This window comes from Triticum aestivum, chromosome 1D, assembly GCF_018294505.1.
Source record: "Triticum aestivum cultivar Chinese Spring chromosome 1D, IWGSC CS RefSeq v2.1, whole genome shotgun sequence".
NCBI classification, from domain to species: domain Eukaryota; kingdom Viridiplantae; phylum Streptophyta; class Magnoliopsida; order Poales; family Poaceae; genus Triticum; species Triticum aestivum.
The window spans coordinates 498,303,267-498,323,213 of NC_057796.1; the positions used below are offsets into that span (position 1 = coordinate 498,303,267).

The following is a 19,947-nucleotide window of genomic DNA, read 5'->3' on the forward strand; positions in this document are numbered from 1 at the left end:
TTACTTTACTTGTAGATGAATGAAGATGAACTAACTTTGATGTATGTGTGTGCAAGCAGAGCAGAGCATCCCAACAAGAGTGATGCATGTTAGGAATGGGCAACTACATTCATAGGAGGGCCAAGGGCCGGTACATATACATGTGTATGGTAAAGCGCAAGAGAGACTATACACATCTAACACCCTCCCTCAAACTCATGGTGGATCAACAACACTGAGTTTGGAGAGAAGAAAACTATGCCGCGCTTGAGTCTGTGCCTTCGTGAAGAAGTCCGCCAACTGTAACTCAGAGGGCACATAGTGAAGAGCGAGAGTCTGATCCTGCACAGCAGCACGCACAAAGTGGGCATCCACACCGATGTGCTTGGTGAGCTCATGCTTCACCGGGTCACGCGCAATACTGATAGCACCAGTACTGTCTGACAATAAGGGAGTCGAGGTAGTAGCAGACACACCAAAGTCCTCAAGTAACCACCGTAACCAGATCACCTCAGCCGTCAGCATAGCCATGGCTCGCAACTCAGCCTCTGTACTCGAGCGAGAAATGGCAGTCTGTTTCTTTGTCTTCCAGGCAATAAGAGAGCCACCAAGAAAGACACAATAAGCAGACAGCGAGCGTCGATCAGAGGAATCACTAGCCCAGGTAGCATCAGAGTAGGCCTGGAGCTCAAGAGAGCTGGAGCGGGGAAAGAAAAGGTGCTGAGAGAGCGTGCCACGAAGATATCGTAGAACACGGAGGAGATGACTATAGTGGACAGAGGTGGGGGCTGAAACGAACTGACTCAGGATATGAACAGGATAGGAGATATCAGGACGCGTAACAGCAAGATAGACAAGACTGCCAACAAGGTGACGATAGCGAGTGGGGTTAGGGAGAGGGTCACCATCAGAAGCACGAAGCTGAACGTTGAGTTCCATAGGAGTCACAACTGTGCGCTCATCACCGAGAGCAGTGCGAGCAAGAAGATCCTGAATATATTTTTCTTGGGAGATGTAGAAGCCATCAGAGGTCGAGGAGATCTCAATCCCAAGAAAATAGCGAAGTGGACCAAGATCAGTCATGAGGAACTGGTCGCGAAGGCGAGCCTTAACAAAGGCTATGTAGTCATAGTCGTCACCAATGATGATCATGTCATCAACATAGAGAAGGAGCAGAGTCCGACCACGAGGAGACATGTGAACAAATAACGCGGGATCATGATCACTGGGCAAGAAGCCAGCGGCAGTCACCACAGAGGCGAAGCGCTCAAACCAGGCGCGAGAGGCCTGTTTAAGACCATAGAGGGAGCGGCGAAGTCGACAAACCAAACCATCAGGAGCATAGTACCCCGGTGGTGGCTGCATATAAACCTCCTCATGCAACTCGCCATTAAGAAAAGCGTTCTGAACATCAAGTTGAGAGATAGACCAATGACGAACAGAAGCAACAGCAAGAAGAGTGCGAACAGTGGTCATGTGGGCCACAGGAGCGAATGTCTCATCATAATCGCGTCCCTGCTCCTGCTGAAAACCACGGGCCACAAGGCGCGCTTTGTAGCGCTCAAGAGAACCATCAGAGCGAGTCTTAATCTTGTAGACCCACTTGCAGGTGATGGGACGGACACCGGAAGGGAGGGAAACCAGATCCCATGTGCCAGAGCGCTCAAGGGCAGCAAGCTCTTCGGCCATCGCAAGCTGCCATTCAGGCTGAGTCATGGCAGTCCGATAGGAAGTGGGCTCAGCAATAACAGAGAGACCGTACCGATCAGGAGAGTAGCGATCAGGCGGGGGGCGAGGCCGAGCACGGAGGTTATGAACCGGGGGAGGAGTGAAAGGAGGTGCACCAGAGGTGGAAGGCGCATCAGGGGAAACATCCTCAGAACGAGGGCGACGAGTATAGTGAAGAGGAAATGGTGAGAGAGGGCGACGGACTGGAGATGATGGTGGAGAGTTGGAGGAGGAGGATGGGGAAGATGGTGTCGGTGGTGAAGGAGAAGGAAGGAGAGGTGCAGGCGGAGGAGGAAAAACATGAGGAGGCACATAGCAGGGTGTATCAGGGAGAAGAAGAAAAGAAAGATCGTCCACAGAGAAGCTCGAGGTAGAAGGACGTGGGTAGTAAGAGCGAGACTCGTCAAAGGTCACATCACGTGAGATGCGCAAACGACGACCAATAGGATCCCAGCAGCGATAGCCCTTGTGCTCATCACTGTAGCCAAGAAAAACACACTCAACCGACTGAGCAGTCAGTTTGGTGCGTTCTCGTGGGGCAAGAAGGACATAGCACACACATCCAAACATACGAAGAGCTGAGTAGTCAGGAGAGCGACCAGTGAGACACTCCATAGGAATACCACCCTGCAGAGTAGTCGATGGCTGTATATTGATGAGATAGGTGGATGCAGAAACAGCCTCAGCCCAAAAATGGGGTGGGAGAGAAGCGGCAATCATCAGAGCACGAGCGTCTCAAGTAGATGACGATGCTTACGTTCGGCAACGCCATTCTGAGCATGTGCACCAGGACATGAGAACTGGGCAAGAGTACCCTGTTTCGCAAGAAAACCACGCAACAGCTGGCAGATAAACTCACCAGCGGAGTCAGCACGAAAAGTACGAATGGGCATGGAAAACTAGGTGTGAACCATGGCAACAAAACGTTTGTATATAGAGAGAACCTCGCTACGAGATTTCATAAAGTAGAGCCAAGTGTAGCGAGAGAAATCATCAATAAACAAGGTATAGTAGCGGTGACCACCTTTCGAATCAAAGGGAGCAGGACCCCATACATCAGAATGAACTAAGTCAAAAGGATGCTGAGATACCGACTCACTGGTAGGATAAGGTAACTGGGTCTGTTTGCCAAGTCTGTAGCCATTACAATGTAAAGAAACATCTCCAGATACAGACCCTAAGAGGCCCCGACGAACTAAAGAAGACAAGCGAGAGCCACATATGTGACCAAGGCGATGATGCCACTGCTGGAAGGACACAGACGAAGAGGCAGCAAGAGCATGGGAGCTGGCTGAAGTGGTGGCAGCGGAAGGAACACAAAGCCAGTCAACCTCCCAAAGGCCTTCTGACTCACGGCGCCGGGGGCCAGCACCAACCAAAGCGTTGGTGCGACGATCCTGAATGGAGCAAGAGTCGGTATCAAGAATGACACGACAACCAGAATCAGTAAGTTGGGCAGCGGAAAAAAGATTCATGGTGAGGCGAGGAACATGTGAAACACTAGGAACAGAAAAAGATGGAGTGGAAAGAAGACCACGGCTAGCAACAGGAAGAGGTGTGCCATCAGCGGTAAGAACATTAACAGGCGAATCAAGAGGTCGGAGAGAAGATAGCACGGAAGAATCAGAAGACATATGAAAAGAGGCTCCAGAATCCAGAACCCACGAAGATGTACCTGACTGTGTAGATGCCTGCGGTGGTGGAGCAGTGGCTGCAGTCACAGCAGCAGCGGAACCGGTCGACAAAGAGCCTGAGGAAGCTAAGAGACGCTTGAGCCTCATAATGTCCTGGTCAGTGAGTGACGGGGTCGAGGAGGATCCAGGAGTCCCACTGGAAGAGGAGCGCCTCAGGTCTCGCTTCTTCTCACGGTAATCAGACTCTGGGTGACCTGGCCGAGAGCAGTAGCCACAGAAGGTGTCACGGCGCGACCGGCCCCTCTCAGCATAAGAAGGATGACCCACCCCCCTGAAGGAGTAGGCAGGAGCGGTGGAGCGGTGAGGCGAGCAGGTGGCATAGGAGCTCGGGCGGCCAACACTGATGGAACCACAAGTAACCCAGCAGAGCGTAGGCAGGTCTCTTCAGCACGAAGCTCAGCAAGTACCTCCGAGATAGGAACACGACCACGAGCGAGCAGGTGAGCACGGCGAGGCTCGAACTCAGAGCGAAGACGAGATAAGAACTCGTGAACCCGCTGAAACTCCAAATCGGACCGTGTAGTCTGACAGCAACGACAAGTTCCAAAAACGACGGTCCGAAGAGAGTCAAGCTGACGCCAGATGGCAGAGCACTGTGAATAGAACTCATCAACAGAGGAATCACCTTGCTGGAGTGCATGCTCCTGACGCACCACAGATAGGTAGAGAGCATCACCAGAGGGCTGATAGCGCTGACAGAGATAAGACCACATCGCTGCAACTGTGCCAAGTCCCATGAACTCCGAGGCGAACTGAGGAAGGACACTCGCAGTAAGAACAGCAGCAGCACGAGCATCATCATTGCACCACTGGGTGTAAGCAGACAGATCATCACGATAGGCAGAAAGGGCATCCGAATAGGCTGACATCTGCTGATCATAGGCATCAACTGCAGTATCATCGAGAGCCTTGGCGGCATCGCGACCAGCCTGAGAAGCATCAGCAGCAAGAACCAGCGGTGCTGGCGGGGTAGGAGCCACAGGAGCAACAGGGCAAGGCGGACAGGGGACCTCGCCAGAGAGAACACCCCACAGAAGGAGACCGCGCATGTGGATACGCATAAACCCCGCAAACTCGGTATAGTTGGTGCCATCGAAGATCACCGAGCACCGAGGAACGACGACATAGCCCGAAGAAGACATGAGGAGCTCTTTTTTTGGGTCAACTGCTACAGGAGACCCGATCCAGATCGGGATCGGGCTCGCGCTGGCTCGATCCAGCCCCGAGGAGGAAGCGGGGGGGGGGGGGAGGGCGAGCGTGGGAGGGGCCGGCGCTGGGCAGCACCGGCTGCAACAGGAGGCGGCCAGGGGCGGCAGGGCGCGTGGAGGTCGCGGCCGGGCGCGGGGAGGTGGCTGCCGGGCGCGGGGAGGCGCGGGAAGGTGGCTGCCGGCCGCGGCCGAGCACGGGAAGGCGCGGGGCGGCGCGAGGCGGCAACGGCAGGCCGCGGCCGCGCTCGGGGCGGCGCGGGACAGCGACGGCAGGCCGCGGCCGAGCTCGGGGCAGCGCAGGCCGGTGCGAGACGGCGTGGCGGCGGGGAGGGAGAGAGCCGGGGGCGAGGGAGGAGCTGGCCGACGCCGGCGACGAGGTAGAGGGAGGCCGGCGATGGGGGAGCGAGGCCGGCGACGGGGGAGCGAGGCACGGAGCTGCGAGCGTGCGGGAGCGGGAAAGAAACCTAAGCATCTGATACCATGTTAGAAATGGGCAACTACATTCATAGGAGGGCAAGGGCCAGTACATATACATGTGTATGATAAAGTGCAAGAGAGACTATACACATCTAACAATGCACACTGCCTGCCTGCCTGCCTGCCTGGGGTAAGGTAATTAACAAGAGTCAAATACAAAACTCAAACTCAAACAGAAAGAAAGAAACTCTCCAGACTAGTACTAATAATTATCAAATTCCTTCATTCGGACATCATCATTTCATTTCATTTAGCAATAATATATAGTATAAAATAGACCAAGTCCACAGCACACCATGCGCACATTAGTTTAGTTACCATACCATGCATGTCTCCAACCATCATTTCCATTTCCATTTCCATTTCCATGACCAACTACAGACAGTACCTACTACGAGTAGCAGTTAACACTAACTATTACAGGAAGGAACCATGATGTTATCCTCATTCTAACCCTTCAAAGTTTGTAGTACCACTAATCTTCTCAATCCAACCAATCTGCCAGGATTCACTTGTGTGCTGGCTGCTGCAGCGTTCAACTACAGATTCACAGGTCAGATGCAGCCGTCACACCTCCAGACTCGACAGGAACACTCTCTGCAGGCACCATGTTAGATTCAGTCGCACCTCCAGCCTCAACAGGAACACAAGATTCAGATTGTCTGTGCCTTCTTCCATGCTGATGCCAGATCCTCCTCCTCTTGTTTACGACGACGACCATGTCTCCAAACATCCCACCAGCAACATCTTCAGTTTCAGCAGACATTGTCTCCATTTCTGGCTGCAGCTGCACACCCCCTATCTCGAGTTGTGACGCGGCATGATCCATGATCCTGGATGGATCACGCGCGCAGACACACCCTGGAGCGTCAAAAAAAGAAAAAAAGAAAATCATCTTATGTCTTATGTCTTGCACATAGCTCAAATAAGAATCTTTAAAAATGTGATAATGAAAACTTGTAAAAAATAAAGGCTAGAATAGATAATACACCATAATAATGTGACACCACAATGATTCCAGTTTACATGATCCGTTTTTCTAAATAGTGACACCACAATGATTACACCATCTGTTTTACTCAAATAGTGACAGCATATCCAGTCCAGTAGTTTGAAGCTACACAAGAGTTAAGCAGAACTCCATGACAAGTTGCAAATAATGAAGCAGGATCGTCGCAGAACACTCTTGTAACAGGACTAGGGATAACAAGCAACACTGTGAAGCATCTTTTGTTGAATGATACAATGAAGAAGGAAAAGAAAGTTAATTACAATGATAAAATGGTAATCTAGCAGAGGGTCAATCAACTCGTTGATATCAGGACATGTAAACATTATATCTTCCTGCTGACACGAACTGAAAGCGTAACAAAAATACCATCTTCTTTTGTTGATGCGTTGGTGTTTCAGAGCAGAGGTAAGAAAACCGGAGACCATATATGTAGTTTCTAACATATGCAAGATTACTTAAAAATTGGAGAGCCATGTCGTTTCTACTGGACCTAAATAGAGCTAGCTGCTGGTGTTGAACAATAAACAGCCACACCACACACTAAGACAAGTAACTGAAATGACTCTCTTTGTATTGTAGTAGAAAAAGAAACAAGAGAGAGATGCAAGATAGTACTAGTATATATAGGTGAGTCAACCTATTATTCTATGCAGCTGCCTTGCTGGTGATTCGGTGTCGTCGCAACTGGATCCCTCCCACTCGACCTGCGATCTTGTACAAGGAAAAAGTAGCAGCTCAGTCAACCACCATATATTAGAAGTTAATAAAAAAAATGTTACTTGGCACAAGTGTAAACGAGAAGCTTGAGGTAGCAGCAGATTGAACAGATAAAGTGCAAAAAGGAGAAGCTTGAGCTAGTAAACAATTTCTGAATGTTATAAAGTGGGGAAAGTAAAATAAAATTCATGACTAGTCATGGCAGTAGAAAAGAAATGAGATTTCACAAAACCAGAGCCAAGCATAGTCCAGAATGTCAAATTTTCAGTTAGTTAATTATTACAGTCCTTTGCTAAAAGAGATGATCTTCTCCGCCTCAGTGCAGGGACGTTGATAGAGCTACAGATGACATCTCATCTCTGGAGCAGCAGCAGGGGTCCTCTGTTTAGTGATGACGGCGAGGTGAACACATGATTTTGGTGATGCCTTTTTTCTAATATTTTTTTCTTCAAGTGTGGTTGTTCCGGTGAGCATTGTTGGTTGGTTAATCTGTTCAGCACTGGCATCTTAGCTGAAATTTCAGATTTTCATTTTTGTATTTGTTTCTTCAAAAAAAAATTCATTTTCATTTTATTTTTTTTCTTTTTCGGTTTCATTTTTTTTGCTTCTTTTTGTTTTCATTCTACATTTCTGGTATATGTCAACAATTTTTTTCTAATACATCTTTAACATTTTTCAAATGCAAATTTAACATTTTCTTAATACATGGTCAAAATGCACATTTTAAACATTTTTTAAATGCTTGATTAACGTTTTTTTTAATACAAGAGTAACATTTTTTTTGAATATTTGGTCAACATTTCCCTATAGACACTTTTAAACTTTTTCAAATGCTTGATTAAAAGTTTTCAAGTAAAAAAATAACATTTTTTATACAATTTCAACATTTTTTCTATACGCATTTCACATTTTTTCCAAATGCTTGATTAACATTATTCAAACACTTGTTCAAGATTTTTCAAATGCTTGATTAATATATATATGATCATATTTTTTCATTGTTTTTTTAATACATGGTCAACATTTTTCTGTACACATTTAATATTTCCTAAATGCTTGATTAACATTTTTCAAATACTTGTTCATTTTTTTTCAAATTCTTGATCAACATTTTTTTATAGATGATAAAAAAGATTCACCATTTTTATAATACATAATTAACTACTCGCTCCGTTCCATAATGTTAGTGTGAAAAAGCGTCATATATTATGGGACAGAGGGGTACCTTTCTATACAAGTTAAATATTTTCTGAATTCTTGATTAACATTTTTCCAACACTTGTTCAACATTGTTCAAATACTGTATCAACATTTTTCAATATACTTAAAAAATAACCACCCACATCTGCGACACCACATGAATATACTTAAAAAACGTCTTACATTTTGGAACAGAGGGAGTACAAAATACGTACACCCAGTCATTCCAGCATGCAGCCACACTTATCTTTTGACAAGAACAATATAATCTATCTGTGTTACTCGTGCATGCAGAAGAATTAATGTTGTGTTAACAATTTATTTTTTGCAAACTGTTGAAACCAAACGCACACGTAGAGCTTTCGGAAATGAACAAGGACATGAACAGGCGGAGAATAAGCAAAGACAGTAGTCATGCTAGCGAGCAAGGAAGGACACAATAACAATAACATGCATGCAAATTCAGACATACACTTTCAGTCCAGGTCAGGTACTCACTCACCTTCTTCATTGCAAGCAAAGCGAGTGAGTGAATCAACAACCCTGATACTGATAGATACCACACAAGAAACATCAATCACCTAACAGCTATCAACATCCGCACACCGCACAACCTAAACTAACATCCATCCCATCCCATCTCATCTTTGTTGTCTGTTAATTAGGCAGGCCAGTCCTTCCTGATTTCAAAGCTGTACTTCATGTCCAGGTACACCTTTCCATCATCGTCCACAAACTGCAGGGCACCACCAACCAAAATCAATCAAATCCAGTCAGTCCACACATCTTTACTACATACAGTATTAACCAACTCTGGTTGGTATGACAAAAGAAGATAGATGGCTAGATTCACTGCAACAAAATAGCTGGCACATACAAACTTTTTCTATATATGCACCTTACCTTTAATCTAGCAGAATAGGAGCCCCTCGCAAAGATGCCGCTCGGGGTGCTATCTTCTTCAGCCTTGTACGTGTAGGGCTCCTGCTGAGGGCTGAATGTCCCCAGCATCACCTTCTGGTTCTCCACTGCAAAACAGAGGGAACAGGACTCACTCACAGAGTTATTTACTTATTCAGTCATGACTGTCATCACAATAGATCAATGCAGTCAAACAGTATGCATCCAACATATAACCTTCTTCCTTCAGAATTAATTATTATGGACACAGCATTCAGTCATCCTATTTTTTGTTGAGACTTAAGAATTGTTTCCTGATGATGGAAATGAGATCAAACCAAATCCACCGTGTTTAAACCCAGCATGTCTTGAGAGAGAGAGAGAGAGAGAGACAGCAGGTGTTTATTTTCACCCATGTGACTGTTTCCTAATGACTTGCTGGTGTTGATCATATTGCAGAAAGTACAACATATGCAATGCAATCAAAACCTGCTAGAGATGCAGCAGCAAAGGCTAAGATGGAATTAAAAAAGTTAAAACCAGCGGGTGGATTCGTTTTGTGTCGTGAGTGGAACAAATACGGTCTCTCATAAGATGGTGAAAAAATGTGGAAATAAACCTTTGATGGAACAGAACAGCAGGAACACATGACTTGGGATAAAATAAAATATATAAACGACACCATGCATGCCCACAAGTCAATCAGATAAGATGCGAATTCAACTCAGTGACAAATAAGCAGTGAATTGAGGAGCAGATTTGGATCAAAGCAAGTATAGTATATCATTATTATCGGGAGGAGCTGGCATTTTTCAATCAAATTCTCGTTTTATGGAGGCACAGCTGCAGAGCATATGTAACAAATTCTCATATTCAGCTCAACATTTGCTAATAATGTTATATTCTTGGGGTGTCTTCCTATTTTTGCAGGGATATATATAATTCTCTCAAGGATTATTTATTTCCCAACAGTGGGAATGAGGCAAAATCCACAATGTTGAAACCCAGCATGTCTTGAGCGACAGCAGGCGTGTTTATTTTCGCCTATGCTACTCTTCCTGTTGTGTTCATCATAATGTCGAAAGAATATACGCAATGTAACCAAAACCTGCTAGGGATGCAGCAGCCTAAGACGGAATTGAAAGTTAAAACCAATGGATTCATTTTGTATCGTCAGTGGAACAATTATGTTGTCTCATAAGATGTTGAAAGACAATACAGGAGTAAATCTTTGATGAAACAGAATAGCAGGAAAATATTACTTGCAACTACATACATCACATGCTTAGATGTAATTGGATAAGGTGTGAATTCAATTCAGTGACAAATAAGCAGGAAAATGCAAAGCAGGTTCAGATCAAAACAAGTATAGTGGTGTGTTTAATTAATTAATTTAAGGAGTTGTTTACAAGGAAAGGAAATGAAATGAAGGAAATGGCCACCTTTTACTCGGGTCTTCCAGACGGTGTGCGAGTACTTGAGACCGGACACGATGTTGTTGGAGACGGTGAAGGAGAAGCGGAAGCTGTAGGCGGTGCCGTCCTTGAGCGCGAAGGCGTGGCCCTTGTCATCAGGCACGAACGGAATCGGCAAAACCAGGTCAGGCCTCCCTGGTGCCAAGATGGTGAGGTTGAGTATGGTCACCTCAGGTTCGACGGTCTCTGGACATAGCCGGCAGCGCATAGGAACGGAACAGTGAGTCAGTCAGTCTCACAAACAGTGTAGTGTGTCTACTCTAGTGTGATAACAGAAGATAAATTACAGACAGGCAGCAGAGATACTGCCAAGTGCTCTCTCTCTCTCAGGAAAAGCTGGTAACAAGTAGTGTTGCCTGACAGTGTTTTATAATTTAGTGTGCGTAATATACTTATACTGGAATAAGAGAAAGAAAGAAATTAGAGGCAGTCCGTCAAGTGGTACTAGTACTGGAGGCGTGCATTTGCATTTGCATTTGCAGACAGGCATTGTGAGACAGGTAGCAGTAGTAGTAGTAGGTGAGTGAGTTACCAGCTCCAAGGGCAAGGGCAAGGAGGTTGGTTGTGTGGAGAGCATCTGGTCCAAGGAGCTGCTCCTTCCATCTGCGGAGGCTCTCATCCTCCTGCTCCTCCTCCTCCCCCTGCATTACATTACATACATACATACATAGATCCATCCTTTCCTTGTTAGTTTCAGTTTGAGTATTCCTCTAAAAAGAAAGATGCAGATGCAGATCCATCCTTCTTCTACATTACATTAGTATTATTCCTTACTTATGAAAAAGAAAGAAAGAAAGAAAGATGCAGATGCAGATGCAGGTGGAAGTTGCTTGCCTTGTGGAGGTGGAGGAGGTCCTTGAGGGGAACCTGAGGGCCCAGCGCCATCTTCACCGCACCCATGTCATCCTCCTCTTCTTCTTGCTCTTCCTCTTCTTCCTCCTCCTCCGGCGGCAAGGAGGAAGGAACGCTGACGCTGACGGAGACGGACGCTTCCTCCTCCTGCTGATCCATCTTCCTTCTTGGATCGCCCCTCCCCTCCCCTCCCCTCCCCTCCCCTAAAGATTTAGAAGCAAAATCAAATCTTGGAGGGGATGCCTGCCCTGCCCGCGTGATTGAGGGAGGGAGGGATTGATTGATTTGGGGAAAAGGGAAGGGAAGGGGATGTGGGGATTTGTTTTTGCTCAGCAGCCAGCAGCACAGCAGCAGGGCTGGGGTTGGGTTGTTGTGCGAGTGAGATTTTAGCTCAACTTTTGTTTTTGTGAGAGGGAAGGAAGGGAAGGGAGGGAAGCTCATGGGTGGATGTATGATTCGTCTGCACTTTCTTTCTTTCTTTCTTTCTTTCAGATTCAGAAATATATAAAAAATTAGTTTTGCTAATTTGTCGTTAGGGTCACAAATAAAAAACCGTCTGTGCTAAATGCCAGGCATTAGTCAGCTCCGCTTTGCCTCCCCGAGGACCAAGGCGGGGGTGCGCAGGTGTGAGCCGACGATAGCTAGTCTCGAATTTCATATTGTGGGTTAGGGGATCGTCCGAGATGATAATGTGGGGTGGGGGAGGGGGGCTTAGAGGGGTGGCTGCGAGCGGCGGCCAGCACAGCGGTAAGGGAAGGGTGATGTGGCAAGGTGGCGCACAACAGCGCCAACCGACCGCAAATGGCGGAGGCAAGCGGTTAGGTAGGCTCGCGGCGGCCTCGGGAAGAAGAAGGAAAATGAATAGTGTGTGATATGTGTTTCGTCTGTTGGATGAAGATCTAGCACTCGTGAACAAAAGTGATTGATGCAAAAAAAAGACTAGTTCCATGCACCGGCAGCTCCACAACCCTTTAGTAAAACAACAACAAAATATGTATTACCTTTGAGCCCACAAAACATGCATCAAAAGCCAAGAAAAGAAAAGAAAAGAAAAACTAGACAAAAGAAGGAACCTAAAGAGCACACCCAAGACCTATGGAAGGCCATGATCCATGCTAGGAATTTAGGCCTACCTTGACCTATGAGCAAGAAGGGAAAAATGATGTACAAAATTACAACACCAGAAGGCAAAGAAGACCTAACACCCATGTAGGTTTCTCCATTGCACAATATCTAGATATCCCAAGCTGTGGTAAAGACCACCTCAAAGAAAAATGGGTGATCAGACCTCTTCCCAACAACAACAATGCACTGACTGACATTGTGTCCATGTCCCCACTCAGTTTGAGTGGGGGCACACAACACAAAAATTATCCTCATGGATAGATCTCCAGCGCCTTCTCACTAACATGTCCTTGGTGTTAAGTCTATCAAAGAGAAAAAGCCAAGCAAAGACTTTAATTTCCATGGTGCATTTGCTTTGCATATCCATTTGAAGGGCTCATCGACGGACAAGTAAGAATACATGATAACATAATAACTTTTAGCGGAATAAAGACCATTGATCCCAGTCCAAGCCCAAATATCATATGTCAAGGGATCTCGTTGAAGTTGAGATAACCAACCCTCCAATATAGACAATTCCTGCGAAGCTTCAGAGGAGATTGGCGGATGTAGCATAGAAGCTCAAACTTCAGCCAGAATAAAATCCCTAACAGACAGTTTGTCATCCTTGATGAAAGAGAACAACCGTGGGAGTCCGAAACAAAGTGGCTGAGAAGAATCACTAACATGCCAACTGTCAGACCAAAATATCACATAATCCTCCAAATTAACATGGACATTGGCAATGGCCCTATAATCCTCATTCAACTTAAGGATATTACACCACCAAAACGAACCACAGAGGACAGTGGCATGGGGAACCACACCATCATAATAAGAGTTCCAAATCAAGGAGACTCAAGGGATATCAACTTTGTTGCTAAACTTGTGCAGATGCTTAACCAACAAGCCCTGATTCTGAATATGAAGATTGTTAATGCCAAGACAACCTTGTCCTTAGGCCTACAAACCAAATCCCATGCAGCTAAAGACTACTTGGGAGTATCAGAGTTTCCCTCCATAGGCACTGCCTCTCAATGCTTTCAAGATGCTTGATAATTTCAAGAGGGATATGCAAACTATAGATAAAGTATATTGGCATGGAGGAGAGGACATATCTTGAGAGTTGCAATCTTGCACCCTGATTTAATAGAGAAGAGCTAGGAGATAATCTCCTCTCCAACCTATCCACCAAAGGGAGTAAATCCTTCCTAGCCTAGTAGCAGCCACTAGCAGACCAAGATATGTAAAGGGCATGGTGCCCATCTTGCAATCAAATAGAGTGGATAACTTCAGAGCTTCTCCATCGGGAACATTGATGGGAACCAAAGATGACTTGTTAAAATTAATCTTTAGACTAGTAGAAGCAGAAAAGAAATGCATCATGTCCTTAAGAGAAAAGGAACTGATTATCCGCTGTAGGTATAATTATATTGTATCATCAACATATTGCACAATGGGAAACTATTGATCATGTGAAGGGATGGGCAAAGACAAAACTCCTCTGACAAGCATATCATTAACAACTGACTGAAGGAGGTCTACTGCTAAGACAAATAGTAGGGGAGATAAAGGGTCACCCTAGCGAACCCGTCTCTTGCAAACAAATTATTCCGAGGCAAACTATTTAAAAGAACTGATGAAGAGCCTAAAGACAAAATCTCTTTAATCCAGCCAAGCCACCTATCATCAAAACCCTTGAACTTCAGTATCTCCAAAATGGAATCATGCTCAAATGTATCAAAAGCTTTAGCATAAACAAGCTTAAGAATGAGCAAGGGTCTTTTGGACTGATGGCATTGATGTAAATACTCCAGAGTCCAGGAAATGCAATTCTGGATGGACCTACACTTAAGAAACCCATACTGGTTTTTATGTATGCACTTGAGGGAAATGCCCTATCAATGATGTTCAATAGTAATGCGCCAACCTGACGAGATCGTCCATCCAGGGAGACCTAACATCGTCAAACAACTGGAGAGACCCGACAACGCCCAATAAAGAAAGTTGGCCCACAAGGCGTTGTTCCAGTGGCCGATAATTAGGCCAGACACCCAGAACGAGCCGGAGCGTAAGGGTACCGACCAAAGTGATGGAGAGGGGCAGGAAGAAGGCACCGGGGCAACGCGCAACCTCCAAAGTCAAATAGATGGGTAGACGACATAGAAGATGTTAGCCGGATAGCCATGCCAGTCGGGCAGGCCGACAAAGGGACCCGATCATGAGGTGGCCAACAACTGGGAAGGCATCAGCATGACCCCCCCCCCCCACACACACAGAGAGAGAGAGAGAGAGAGAGAGAGAGAGAGAGAGAGAGAGAGAGCACCAATCTAGCAGACCCAACGGTCTGGAACATCTGGTTAGCCACAAAAGGGACCCGACCATGAGGAGGTCAACATCCGGCCAACATAGCAATCGAACTCCGCCACATAGCCTTCACCAATGCATGAAATGCACATGCAACAGCGAGGCAAAAGACGATAGATGATAGGGCCCTGACCGTGCACGTGGCCCATGCGTCATGGACCTCAGAGACGTCGTCGTAGTGAGGCACGGGATTGTGCGACCGGACGGCAGGGAGGGCGCTAGGCAGGCAACGGCGCATGACACAGAGGGCAGTTGAGGGTGTGAATGCCCCTAGGAGGCAGGTACTCCACCGTCCCTTAAAAAAGCAATGTATTTTTCGAGACGGTCTCCATGGCGAGTTGGAAACGCGGGCCATGGTGAGTTGTTCGACATGTTCACGGCTTCACGCCATATAGACATAGATCTTTGTCCTTCTAAAACTACATGTGGGTGTATTTTTGGCACTGTGTTACTATCATGTGTTTTGCTTTTAAGTAGATTGCCCATCGTGATGCCGTGAATGTAGCTTTCGTTTGGCATGACGCCTTCGATTTGGCTTGCATCATTATCGAATAAACATGAATTGACTTGCTCTTCTCCAACATTACATTCAGAATGAAGAACCGTTAGAGCATGCCACATCCAAATACTAACTTTGTTTGTGAAAAATTATCTCGGTAATACACATTCATCGTTTATCAGATGTCATAGACGGCCGTAACTGTTTCTATGTTTGCGGAGGTCTGATTTTACCCTTTTTTTGCAGTTAGATTCTATCAGGAAAAAAAAGGATAATCGGCGCCTCTGGTAGGTTTTGGTTTTACTATTGGCGCCAAAGTTCTGATGGCGTTGGTAGTAGTTATACCAGACAGCTTATTGTTATAAGTTTTTTGGTTCAACTAACTGCAGATGTTTTTGGCTAAAAAAAGTTACATTTGCTTTTGTGATGGAGGAAGATAAACTTTAGCCCTCACACATAACTACGATATACTCCTTGTCGGCAAGTATATACATACTGTCTTTTCAGCCTTTTGAGATCCTACATATGTATGAATTGCGTCCCTAGTTGATATATTACTATGTACCATGAGAAAATGAGATATAAAAACTATAAATATGTGCATGTATGCTTTCTATTTAGTTTTCCCTCTGTGTGGGGTAATTTTTGTGGTACAAAAGAGGAATAACAATGCTGCTGAACGCCATTCAGTTCAAGGAATAAAAGAAAAATATAGATAAACTAGATACTTTAATAAAATGATCAACTAGCTGGAAAAAGACGGCCCGGCTGCTTCTAGTAGCATATCATACATGGAGATGGAGATGGAGATGAAAACCATACGTCCATCTCCTGTCCAAGTCCAAGCAGAGCAGAGCAGAGCAAAGCAGAGAGGCAATGACATACATAGATACATACATTTCATAAGTATTTCACTTTGATTTGATTTGATTTGCACAATAAACAGAAAGAGAAGAAGAGATTATGTGCACGATAAACAAAGGATCCTTGAGGACGGACAGATGTGATAGATAGATAACCAATCACACCTCAAAGAGAAGAAAGAGACTAGACAAATATGTATACTGAGCATCATAACTTCCTTGAACGCATAGGCAAAAAACGCATATTTAACCTGTGGACGAAAACAATTCAGAATTTGAACTGCTTTTGAAAAAATTTCATGCTGCTGGCCCTTTCGAGTGGCGCCCGACAGCTAGGCGCCGCACCCTACTGTGCAGCGCCTTTGCCTTAGGCGTCGCACCCCCGGCCAGCGTGGCAGCCCGGGGCCAGGTGCGGCCCCACAGCCAGTAGTGCAGTGCCTAACTGCTAGGCGCCACACAATGTAATGTGCAGCGCCCATCGCTTGGGCGCTGCACTCTGACTTAAGCCGCATCGGGCTAACCCTCCCAGGAAGTTCTTCCCTCTCTCCAGGGAGTTGTTCTCTGGAACAGAGAGCAGCGGCGGCGCCCCCTTCGGATCCCCCCACACCCCTCTCAGATCTGAAGATTTAAGCCGTGGATTCGATCTCCAATCCCTCCTACTAGGTAAACTCCTCCGTTCCCTTTCTTTTCCTCCGTAAATTCATTGCCATTTTAGAGATTTGTCCAAGATTGGGTGGAACCCTTGATTTGCTTGGTTTGGATCTTTATTTGTCCAAGATTGGGTGTTGTGATGGAGGATGTGTAGTCATAGTGGTACTATATGATTCTTGTTAGTGAAACCTAGATTGTTTATTTTTTAGATATATATGAGATGCCTAGTTTTGTAGATAATTATGAGATGTTGAGTTTTGTAGATATATATGAGATGTTGAGTTTTTTTAGAGATATATTCGATGTTGAGTTTATTTGAACACATATGACATACGAGATATATATGAGAACTTACAATCATTTATTCATTGTGTGAGAAGGAGATATTGAGATTCTTGTAGATGAATACATATGAGATGTTTAGATGAACACATATGAGATGTTTAGTGTATACCGATATTTGAGATGAACTCATATATGTTTATTGTTTAAACTTTGTAAGGATGGTTTGGCTTCTCGATGATGCCTATGACACACAACACCGGGCCTACAGGATGCGAAGGGGCTGGTAATAATGAGTAATCTAAATATTTAGCAAATTTGCCTTTAGTTGAAATTGACATGCCCTAAGATTTGTCATTACTTGTTTTTTGCAGAAGCTTGAACCTCTGAAGATTCGATATCACGGGGTCTCTGGTCCTGCCATGCCGTACGATGAGTGGTACACACCGTACATCCAGCAGGCAGGACTCCTCCCGTGGATTCAGTTGGTCAGCCGGTCCACGCCGAACCTCAATGCTCCACTGGTGTCTGCTGTTGCTGATCAGTGGAGGCCGGAGACGCACAGTTTCCATCTTCGGACTGGGGAGATGACTGTGATGCTCGAGGATGTCTCCTTGATCACCGGTATTACTATCGACGGGAGGCCTCTCTGTATGAGCACCGATTCTGATGGGTGGCGCCAGCAGATGACTACTCTTATCTGTATGGCTCCTACCGAGGCTGAGGCTGATGTAGAGGAGGGAGAAGAGAAGAAGATGTTGGGGAACATAGTATTTCAAAAAATTTGCCTATGATCACGCAAGATCTATCTAGGAGAAGCATAGCAACGAGCGGGGAGAGTGTGTCCACGTACCCTCATAGACCGAAAGCGGAAGTGTTTAGTAACGTGGTTGATGTAGTCGAATGTCTTCGCGATCCAACCGATCCAAGTACCGAATGTACGTCACCTCCGCGATCAGCACACGTTCAGCTCGGTGACGTCCCTCGAACTCTTGATCCAGTTGAGGCCGAGGGAGAGTTCCGTCAGCACGACGGCGTGGTGACGGCGATGATGAAGTTACCGGCGCAGGGCTTCGCCTAAGCACTACGATGATATGACCGAGGTGTGTAACTGTGGAGGGGGGCACCGCACACGGCTAAGAGAAACTTTGGTGTGCCTTTGGGGTGCCCCCTCCCACGTATATAAAAGGGGGGAGGAGAGGTGGCCGGCCCTAGGGGGCGCGCCATGGGGGAGTCCTACTTGGACTCCCGGTCCAAGTAGGATTCGGTCCCCCTTTCCTAGTCCAAGTAGGAGAAGAAGGGAAGGAGGAAGAGGAGAGAAGGAAGGAGGGGGCGCCGCCCCCACCCCTTGTCCAATTCGGACTAGGCAAGGGGGGGGGGCACCACCTCCTGGCCGGCCCTCTCTCTTCTCCACTAAGGCCCAATGTGGCCCATTTACCTCCGGGGGGGGGGGGTCCGGTAACCCCGAGTACTCCAAAACTTACCCGAAATGGCCCGAACCATTCCGGTGTCCGAATGTAGCCTTCCAATATATGAATCTTTATGTCTCGACCATTTTGAGACTCCTCATCATGTCCGCGATCTCATCCGGGACTCCGAACAAACTTCAGTACATCAAATCACATAACTCATAATACAAATCGTCATCGAAAGTTAAGCGTGCGGACCCTACAAGTTCGAGAACTATGTAGACATGACCGAGACATATCTCCGGTCAATAAATAGCGGAAACTGGATGCTCATATTGGTTCCTACATATTCTACGAAGATCTTTATCGGTCAAACCTCATAACAACATACGCCATTCCCTTTGTCATCGGTATGTTTACTTGCCCGAGATTCGATTGTCGGTATCATCATACCTAGTTCAATCTCGTTACCGACAAAGTATCTTTACTCGTTCCGTAATGCATCATCCCGTAACTAACTCATTAGTCACATTGCTTGCAAGGCTTATAGTGATGATCATTACCGAGAGGGCCCAGAGATACCATGGAGTGACAAATCCTAATCTCGATCTATGCCAACTCAACAAACACCATGGGAGACACCTGTAGAGCATCTTTATAATCACCCAGTTACATTGTGACGTTTGATAGCACACAAGGTGTTCCTCCGGTATTCGGGAGTTGCATAATCTCATAGTCAGAGGAACATGTATAAGTCATGATGAAAGCATTAGCAATAAAACTAAACGATCATTAATGCTAAGCTAACGGATGGGTCTTGTCCATCACATCATTCTCCTAATGATGTGATCCCGTTCATCAAATGACAACACATGTCTATGGTCAGGAAACTTAACCATCTTTGATTAACGAGCTAGTCAAGTAGAGGCATACTAGGGACACTTTGTTTTGTCTATGTATCCACACATGTATCAAGTTTCTGGTTAATACAACTCTAGCATGAGTAATAAACATTTATCATGGTATAAAGGAAATATAAATAACAACTTTATTATTGCCTCTAGGGCATATTTCCTTCAATCTCCCACTTGCGCTAGAGTCAATAATCTAGTTCATATCGTCATGTGATTTAATACCAATAGTTCACATATTTATGTGATTAGTTCACATCGCCATGTGACTAATACCCAAAGGGTTTTACTAGAGTCAATAATCTAGTTCACATTGTTATGTGATTAACACCCAAAGAGTACTAAGGTGTGATCATGTTTTTCTTGTGAGAGAAGCTTAGTCAATGGGTGTAAGGGCATTTCCCTATTTTGTGTTTTGGATGATGATGACAACCCTTTTTTGGTCTAATCTTGTGCTAAGTGCTTCAGGTTCTCGGTGATTAGGCTTACATCGGTTTGCTATTCTCTCTGGAAGGAAAAGATCGAAGACAGTGTTTTTCTACGTGTTTATCTCTTTGGTCGTAGGGAACCCGTACTATTAAGAGGGAATCCACATTGGAAGGAGTTGGGGGAATCATTG

General features: G+C 45.7%; 1 protein-coding gene and 1 long non-coding RNA gene across 2 annotated transcripts; both read right to left on the bottom strand.

The window, feature by feature from the left end:
* Positions 1 to 5,417: 5,417 nt before the first annotated feature.
* LOC123183443 (uncharacterized) lies at positions 5,418 to 7,442 on the bottom strand. Its single transcript, XR_006492532.1, has 2 exons — positions 6,736 to 7,442; positions 5,418 to 5,947 (listed from the first exon to the last, which is right to left on the bottom strand). It is a non-coding gene; the product is annotated as an uncharacterized lncRNA (long non-coding RNA).
* Positions 7,443 to 8,448: 1,006 nt separating this feature from the next.
* LOC123183441 (rho GDP-dissociation inhibitor 1) lies at positions 8,449 to 11,688 on the bottom strand. Its single transcript, XM_044596257.1, has 5 exons — positions 11,225 to 11,688; positions 10,923 to 11,031; positions 10,358 to 10,576; positions 8,919 to 9,043; positions 8,449 to 8,751 (listed from the first exon to the last, which is right to left on the bottom strand). Exons 1-5 carry the CDS (start codon positions 11,681 to 11,683, stop codon positions 8,677 to 8,679), a joined length of 987 nt encoding a protein of 328 aa, XP_044452192.1. The 5' UTR covers positions 11,684 to 11,688; the 3' UTR covers positions 8,449 to 8,676.
* Between the last annotated feature and the right edge of the window lie 8,259 nt (positions 11,689 to 19,947).

Bases quoted from the DNA above. Each gene is read 5' to 3' on its own strand.
- LOC123183441 (XM_044596257.1), bottom strand. From the start codon at position 11,683: ATGAGCTTCCCTCCCTTCCCTTCCTTCCCTCTCACAAAAACAAAAGTT. The intron at 11,032-11,224 runs GCAAGCAACTTC...AATGTAATGCAG, and splicing joins ACCTCCTCCACCTCCACAAG to GGGGAGGAGGAGGAGCAGGA. The intron at 10,577-10,922 runs GTAACTCACTCA...GGCTATGTCCAG, and splicing joins TGCCCTTGCCCTTGGAGCTG to AGACCGTCGAACCTGAGGTG.